This window comes from Megascapheus bottae, chromosome 5 (assembly GCF_031878675.1).
Source record: "Megascapheus bottae isolate mThoBot1 chromosome 5, mThoBot2.hap1, whole genome shotgun sequence".
In the NCBI taxonomy this organism is placed as follows: domain Eukaryota; kingdom Metazoa; phylum Chordata; class Mammalia; order Rodentia; family Geomyidae; genus Megascapheus; species Megascapheus bottae.
This window is the reverse complement of record NC_143513.1, coordinates 18571398-18580740: the sequence shown is the minus strand read 5'-3', so window position 1 is coordinate 18580740 and position 9343 is coordinate 18571398. Positions and strand designations below refer to the sequence as shown.

At 33.6% G+C, this 9343-nt stretch overlaps 1 protein-coding gene across 2 annotated transcripts in view; it reads right to left on the bottom strand.

Moving 5' to 3' along the window:
* Nucleotides 1–598: 598 nt before the first annotated feature.
* The window catches only part of Sp4 (Sp4 transcription factor), a 68262-nt gene continuing 59517 nt past the window's right edge, over nucleotides 599–9343 (bottom strand). For both annotated transcript variants that reach the window (XM_090332735.1, XM_090332736.1), the window contains exon 6: nucleotides 599–3985. In XM_090332735.1, the coding sequence (XP_090188861.1) occupies nucleotides 3738–3985 (248 nt within the window). In that variant the 3' untranslated portion in view covers nucleotides 599–3737. The remainder of the gene's footprint in view (nucleotides 3986–9343) is intronic.

Here is a 9343-nt window from a genome sequence, read left to right as displayed (position 1 = left end):
TACATTATATATACTCGCACTTATAGTTCTGCTGGACAAGCAATTTCTCCCTGTATTATATAGGCTCTGCTTACAACAGAATCTTTTGCCACAAAGCCAGTTTTCTGCCTAACAGCTCTCCCTAGCCTGCTTTGCTAGATCAATGTGCTTGAAAGTGTTTTCACTGAAGTCATTACAATAATGCACTCAAGAGATGACAGTGGCCCCTCTCAGAAGGGAAGACAGCTTTTGCGTGCAGACTTGGTGGCATCTGTGTGTCCTATATTGCTTCTCAATTTCTATAAGCTTAAATACTATTTTAATTATGTCTTTAGATCTTCTTATAATTTCCTAACATTCATTGGTTCAAAGTATTTAAGCAAAACTGGTTAAATGAAAATTCAACTTTCATAAATGTCAGTGGACTTTGAATTGGTATTCTTTGGCAGTAATATTCAGAGAAATAATGACCAGATCTTAACACTAGGAATTAAGAAGGATTGCCAAAAATGATTTCTGGTGAGAAGCATTTAACTTTTCGGTGTTCACTGTCATAAGAAGGTTGATAGTTCAAACAATTTATTGCTGCTTTATAGTAGACATAATTAAATGAAACATGTTAAACTCAAGGGAATTTTTAATAGGTTACTTGCAATTGTTATTGCAGGCAACAACTTGTACATGATTTTATTTTCAAATCCACAAAAAACAAATTTTATACAAATCAGCACTGTAAAAATGTCAATTACAGCCCCAGTGGCTTTGCTGGCAGAGTAATTGTCTAAATTCTAGACTATGGGAAACAAGATTTTTTTTTTCCTGGATTCATCTTTTTTTTTTTTCATTTTCTTTTTTACAAAAAAATTTACAAGTGAAATGTTACTACGAAAGTTTTATAAGGAATTTTTGCAAAACATTTACATTTTACCATCAACTATTTCTGTTTTAAAATCATCATGTAGATTTAATACCCTATGCTGCACATCAATTTATGTGAGATGACAACTTAGTGACATGCATAAAAAAACACCACAAGGCATTAAAATGGGAGACTTAAATACAAATATTGTTGCAATAAAACAGTTATAAAATTGAAAAATAGGACCTAAGTCTCATGCTTATCTAAGTTTGACAAATTAACTTTTTCTCCTAGATTACACACTTTTATTACTGCTCTCATGAGAGTGTGATAAATAATGACTTAACATCAAGTTCTAATGTAATCAGCAACACATACACAAACCTAACCAAAGAAAGTATACTGTAAGAAAAAACTATTCTAACACTGGAGTTCTACCATGATAAATACATAGCTTTGCACTGATAATTACAATAAAGAAAAGTTTTATAATGGTGGCCAAGGGAATGAACAGTGAAATGCCATTAAACAAGTCTCTACCACACATCTGTGCCCTATTACTTCTAACAGCTATATCCCACTGCGTCAAATAAAGGACATTGAGATTTACGATTCTTCTAAGATAGAAAAGTAGGTTCAGAATGGTATGCAGAACAGACTGTCAAAATATTTCTAATTTCAGGGGTGAAATGTGCACCTGCTAAAATAAATTAATATATTTTAGATGCCATAAAGCTATCCAGATTCAGTTTGATAAATTTATAATAGGCCTCATTGTTGATTTAAAAAAAATAACGTGCATTTCTGATGAAAATACATGGGTTCATGGAATCCTAATGCAGAGTGCTCATAATTGCTATTAACAACAAAAGTGTCACAGAAAAAAAACATGATTAAAATATTAAGAAAGTTCTTTGCATAAAAAAATTTATAGCACTGATTGTGTAGCATGATAAAATATATATTTGATGTTTCAGCTCCTATATAATAAAATTAAAATTAACACTACCAAATGCTCCTCTGTACCAAACGAAACAACAAACTGATTCTGATGTTTTAAAGCCAGATACATCAGTTGTTAAGAGTACATTAAATAAAATATACAAAACAATTTACAAAATCCAACTAAAATTTAAAGACTCTGTTACAAGTCTACAAAAGCTTTAAGAAACTTGAAATTTATAACCACAGTGTAAAAATTTTTTTCCTTTAATCTCAAAGCTTTTTTATACAAACTGAAAGCACAAAAGACTTTCAGCTTTATATAACGCTACAAAGGGCTGGCCTAAAGTGAGCATAGTGTAAACAGTGGTCATTACAGTATTTCTCCTTCATCAAAATACAAGAAACATCACAATTTTGGAAGAGAGTTCTCATGAATAGTACTTTTCCTGAAATAATAGAGAAAGCACAAGAAAACATGTACCTGTGTTCAAACAGTGCCCATACTAATCTGTTAATAGACCAAACAGATAAAAACTGATTTGCAATGATCGGTTTCATTCATTGTGATTCTATGTAAATATTTAAAAAAAAACATGAAGCATCTTACTGATTTAAGCTATTGAAATATGCATTTTTTTCATATGAAACTTTTGGCCATCTTTCCTAACAAGACACTTTGCTACAAGATCCTTGCATAAATGAAATATAATTTTTCTTTAGTCACTATTTCAGTGAAAAGTAATCTGGGTCTCCAAAAATAATTTTTGCTTCATAATATCTCTTATATATTTGCTAGGCCGTCTAATTTTTTAGGGAAGTTCTGTTATTGACATGACAAAAAGACATCACTGAGATGTGAATTAACTAGCCTTCTAACGCACTACTGAAAACAAAATAGAACTAACCAATTTTTAGTAAAGGAAATAAACTATTATGCAGCTAAAATAATTTTCTGCTGGCCTTAAAAAAGTGTGATAATTCTTTCTTTGGCTACCAAGTCAAAGCATAAAGAATTCTGCACATCGCAACTTATATTTACACAATATGAAACTACAAAATCATTTATAATCTATGCAAATATTTCCAATATAAACATTTTAAATCAAATTTTGTAGTTCAACCTAGGGTTAGGAATATAATCAATACTAACTTTAAAACATAGTATGTTAATAAGTTGCTTCATTTTATTTTTTTGAAGCCATCATGAGTTCTAGTTTAACCATTTTTTCCCCTAGCATCTGCCTAAAGTTTCAATCTAAAATTTAACCTAAGATTTAGCTCTATGTTCTGCTTGTGTCTCCAAAATGGAGAAAGTAATTGGATTTCACTGATTGTCTGCATACACACTACTATAATGTAGTGGTAATAAAGACCTGAGACAAATCTCAGATAACTGTTTTTGGAACTTACCTAATTCAACTCCTGAAGAATTTTTAACATTTAGAAAAGACGGCCAAAACTATTTTGAGTTGATTTTTCTGAAATCAAGCTATGGAAATATAATATTATCCTTATTATCAATTTACTGTTTTCTGTGCTATAAAAAGAAATATGCATAAATTATTACTGACTGAATTTATAACAAAGTACTTCCAAAGAAAGTCCAAATAATGTTTAACCTGTAAACTACTTTTGTAGCTTTGTACTTTTGAATGTGTCAACACATAATGTTATAAGAGGGGAGGCTTCTGTTTTAAGGTGATGTGACATACTTCCAACAATTACAATTTACAGTATGGAGGAAATACTTTTCTGTTTCCAGTATATTAGTTTGCTTTTTCTATTTTTTTTTTAATTCAACACTTTGTGTGTTGAACCAAAACCCTGGAATACTGAAGCCAAGAATGAAAACATGATTTCCTACTCTGTAATACACTTGACCAGCCCATTTCCAGATTTTCAGAGGTGTGTAAACTTAAGTGCAACACTAGAGGTCTCTGTTATAAATAACTTTTCAGAATTCTTCCATGTTGGTTGAAACATTGGGAGTTGCTGGATTCGAATCTTGAGAAATGGCTGCAACTGTGACAATTCTTGGGGAGCCAAGCACCTCTGTAACAGATGAGTCCAGTTCTCCCGAGGTAACAATGGCAAGGGCTGTCCCACCTCCTTTCTTATTCTGGTGTGTTTTGACATGTTTGGAGAGATGATCACTCCGCATAAACCTTTTCGAACATTCTGGGCATTCAAATCTCTTTTCACCTGTATAGAAAAAGAGCAAATGAAACTATAATTTCTAATATTTTATTTTGTCATCACCTGCTTTTTTTGTGGTAGAATTTTTATTTTTATTACTTTGTTAGTTATAGGGCTTAAACTCAGGGACTGGGTGCTATCCCTGAGATCTTTTCCTCAAGGATAGAGCTCTACTACTTTGAGACACAATAACACTTTCAGTTTTCTGGTGATTAACTGGAGACAAGAGTCACACAGACTTTCCTGCCAGAATGGCTTCAAATTGTGATTCTGAGATCTTAGCCTCCTGGGTAACTAGGATTACGGGTATGAGCCACCAGTGGATTTTTAAAATAATAATCTGACCATATGTACATCCTCCTTTTCTTTCTGTTTAAAAATACTATCACACAAACAGTGTAGTACAAGAGAAACCCATGTGACAGAGAATCAAAGAAGAGGTTAACCACTAAGGACCTCTATTCTATCCAAAATGTAAGATTCCTAACAAAATAATCTTGAAAACTATCCCATATGCCCCCATTTCTTTAAAACTGATAACTAGATTTCAGGTTTAATCTAGAGAAGCATATTTCAAATTCTGAAGAATACTGTGATTTTCAAAAATCAAAAATGAATGGGAAACATGCTGTTACTTTGTTATACAAAACAATCCTTTTATATATTCTCATCAAAATTTAAATTGGTCCTAGGACTATTTCTAAGCTTGGAATAAACAAAAGCTAAAATGAATAACTAAAAAGGCATTTTATTTCTACATATAGCAACTGATATATCCTGATGTTGATAATGGGTAATTATAAGTTATAGTCTTTTCTCCTGAGATTGTAGTAGGAATAAAATGATTTCTTCCCAGTGTGATGCAGAACTTGGATAAGAAAAAAAAATCACTTTGGCTAACTTTTGCCCTTTTGCTCGGCTTCTGACTTACAAAGAGAAAAGCTGCTACAAGTATAAATTTTTCTGAGTCAGATACTTTCCCCTTCTATGTGCTCACTTTTGACTTTTTTTTAAAAGCAATTTCATTTGCAGTATCTTTTAGAACTGTTTTATCTCTTTCCATTTTAATAAATTAAAGGATAGAATATATGCTTTAGGTAAAATTCTTCAAACACCTAAAGTAAAAGCAATAAACCTTTAAAGTGACTTGAATATTGTGAATGATGGCACATAGTAAGGATGGAAAAGTTAAACATAGTTGAGGACCAGTCATGAACTCTTTTATTTCTATTTTACTTATATTTCCATTCTTGGGGCTTGAACTCCAGGCCTGGACACTGTCCTTAGGCCTTCTCAAGGCAAGTGCTCTACCTCTTGGGCCACAGCACCACTTCTGGCTTTTTCTATATATGTGGTACCGAGGAATCGAACCCAGGTCTTCATGCATGCTAGGCAGGCACTCTACCACTAGGCTAAACTCCTGGCCCTATCGCTTTCATTTTTTTAGCTTTCCTATTTTATTTTAAACGAAAATTTCTTAAACTTTCTGCAAATTTTTCAAGTGGAAAATTTCTAAAGCTATTTTCCTTTTGTACATGAAAAAGTTGAGGCTCAGAAATTAATTTTATTTACTTGGGAGTCTTATAACTTACTAATGTCAGAGCAAGACTGACTTGTAGTCTTGGCTTTTTATGCTATACCACCAGAGTGCAAGTAAAGATTGCTGACACTTTATTGCAACAAAAGCTGTGATCAGGTGGTGAAGGCCTGGGACCTGGGATCATTATATCAGGACACAGATGTGCAATACTAGCATGTTCCTAAAACTCAAGACATTTTTCAACAAATACTTGTAGGATACCCACAGTGTGCCAGTCAGTGGTCATAGGAAAAATGAACCACTGAGAATCTCTGGAAGGTAGGGAGGGAGGGAGGAAACTAATTTGCCTCCCCAGCTACTTGGTGACAAACAGTAAGAGAAATGAAAAGTAATGGTGACCTGGTTAGTATGTAGACTTCCAAGTCTGTCTACTTACAAGTGATGTGAGGATATAATTAGTTTCCAAGAATAAAAGACAGAATAAATATTAAAGTTATATTGTATAATTATATTTTCATTAGAGGCAGGACTCATTGCAGATCATTATACTTTTCCACAGCGAAGTAGGTTTTCTGTTATATCAGAAATGCTTCATTTTCCCCACCCTTAGCAAACATTATTAGTGTACTTAAAGAATGTATGCAGTGTTTATTATTAACTGTATATTTTTTTCATAATTAGAAGTATTTTAATTATTTTATAATTATTTACAATATGATTACCTTTGATAAAAAAGGCATCTAATTATTAAAACTGTTGGTAACAGCAACTATGGTGAGTAGAATGAACCTATTAATATGTCCACACTTTATTTCCTGAAAGCTGTGTATACATTACATTTACGTGTAATAGTGATTTTTGTAGATGTATCTATGTTGATGGAAATTAGTACAGGGCAGTTATTCTGTATTATCTCTGTGGGCCCAATCTAATTACATAAGCTGTTCAAAGCAGAACTTTCTGTAGAATTTAGAACTATGTAAGAAGGACTTGACCATGTTGCTAGAGGAGGACATGTGGCCAAGTATGAGAAAAATATGAACCTTCATAGCAAAGACCCTTAGTTGACAGGCAACAAGAAACAGGGACTTATGTCCAACAATAGCAAAGGGTTGAATTCAACTGACAGTTAAGTTTGTAAGCAGATTTTTCTCTAGTGACTGTAGGAGGAAATGCAGCCCTGCTGACATCTTCTAAATAGAACATTTCCATGAGACCAGCTGGACTTCTAACCTAAAGAAACTATGAAATAATAAATGGAATTTCAAGCCACTAAATTTGTGTTTTCTTAAACTTAGTTTGTTGGACATTTTAATAAAAATAAACATTGGGCAAGGCACTGGTGGCCCACGCCTGATGCTACTTGGAGGCTGAGATCTGAGGATCACAGTTTGAAGTCCATGAGACTCTTATCTCCAATAAACTACTACTATGAAAAAAGTCAGAAGTGGCACTATGGCTCAGGGATAGAGTGCTAGCTTTGAGCACGAAGAAGCTCAGGGACAGCACCCAGGCCCAGAGTTTAAGCCCCAGAGTTGGCAAAACATCATCATCAACAACAACACATTGAACAGACACAGAACTTTACTAATCCTGTGATTTTTTTCTTTTATCATTAATATGGTAAATTATACTGTCATACTGATTTGCAAATGTTCAAATACTCTTTATTCCTGGAATACTCTATTTGGTTCTGATGTATTATCCTCTCTATATATTACTGGACTTAATCTGCTAATATTTTTTGAGAATATTAACACTTAAATGTATGAAAACTTTTCTGTAGTAATGCCATTGGTTTGTTATAATAGAGACCAATAATATGAGTTGATAAATATTTCTTCACAATTAATTTTTAGAAGTATCTCAAGACATTTTGAGAACTATTTAGAACTGGTATTAAGGATGAAATACTTTCTCAAACTGTATAATTAAATAATAGTATCATCTGGGACGAGGGTTTTCTTTGTTTAAAGTTTCAAACTACAAACTCAATTTCTTTCACTGAGATATAAATGCTAATGATACCTATTTCTTTCTCCTTTTTTTAATGAAGTTAAGGGCTGGGCTAGTTTGACCTCTGTAGCTGCAATAAAATCATGTAGAATTTTACTTTGGTCCTATGCCTCTAACCCTTGTCTATTTCTTTTTTGTTGCTGTTGTTGGTCATGGGACTTGAACTCGGCCTGGGCACTGTCCCTGAGCTCTTCAGCTCAAGGCTACCACCCTACCCCTGGGCCTGGGCCTTACTTCCCAATTTCTAGAGGTTAACTGGAGATAGGAATCTTAAGTCCTTTTGTGCCTGGGCTGGCTTTGAACCTTGATCCTCAGATCTCAGCCTCGTGAGTAACTAGGATTACAGGCATGAGCCACCCTGGCTACCCTTGCCTATTTCTTTACAAGTAGGTATTGGTAGATAAATGTCTTGAGATAGTTCTCAAATGTTAAGAATAGAGTTATATGAAGCATTCCTTTTTGACCATTTAGTGTCTACGTCTGAGATGCTGATCAAGGTTTCAGAATAAACTGGATGGAGTACTTTTTCAGACAGCAAACCAGATCTTAGTTTGAAGGGGCTGAGTGCCCAGTTTATCTCAATTGTACAGCAGGTTGATTTCCCAGGGTTTGATACTTAGCACTACTGCCAAAGGGAGGAGAGTAGAGGATAAGCCAACCAAACAACAACAAAACCCACATCCCCATTCTCTTCCACAGAATGGGTTTTTTTCCCCTTACTATTTTCCTATTTTCATTTTTTGTTAACTTTTTGTTTTGGATTTTTACTTGCATTGTAAGTTGAAAATCTTTTTGAATAATTGACTTGATTGTATGTATGTGTGTGTGTAATATGTTGGTCTGAGGTCCTGGGCACTGATTTTTCAGGTTTTCTACTCAACACCAGCACTCTAGCCACCTGAGCCACCATTCTATTTCCAGCTTCTTTGATAGCTGAGGATAAGAATCTCATGGATTTTCCAACTTGGACTGACTTTAAACTGAGATCCTCAGATCTCAACCTCCTGAGCAGCCAGGATTACAGGCGTGAGCCACTGGCATCTAGCTAAAATTTCTTTTTATGTAAAACAATCAATAAGAGGATTTAGTGTTATGAATTCACTTGAGCATTACATTACCTGCATTCTACAAATTTAACTGTGTTGTGTTTTCTTTCAGTTGAAGATATTTTCTAACTTCCCTGGAGACTTTGCTTGACCCATTCAAAAATGTGCCATTTAATTTCCAAACCATTGGGTATTTTTGTTATTTGTTTGTTTGTTTATTGCCAGTAGCAGGTTTTGAACTTGTTGCTTACTTGATGGGCTGATGTTCTTACCATATGAGCCAGAATTCCTGTTTTCTCATTAGTTACTTTTTGGAAGTAAAATTTTGAGGACTTCTTTGCCCAGTCTACTTTGAAGAACTATCCTCTAGATCACAGACTCCTGAACAGCTAAAATTATAGGTTCAATCATTGGCATACACACTCCATATGATTTTTATTCTTTATTTTTTATAGTGTGTTTTATGGCCCAGAATATGGTCTTCCTTGTACTCCTAAATAAAATACATATTCTGTTAGAATATACTCTAAAGTTAATTTTAATGTATAGGTTATGCTTTAAAGTGAATTTTAATTTCAAGAGTAAAAGGAAAGTCAACCAACAAGCACATCCTTTTAATGTTTGACCATTTGCATTTCATTATTTGACCAGAATTAAATCTATCTTCCTAACATGTTTTCAGTTTCCATGTTCAGTTCTAACTCCTCTATTTCTTCTTTTCTTTTGGATTATTTGAATATTGTTTAATATTAGAATATAGAG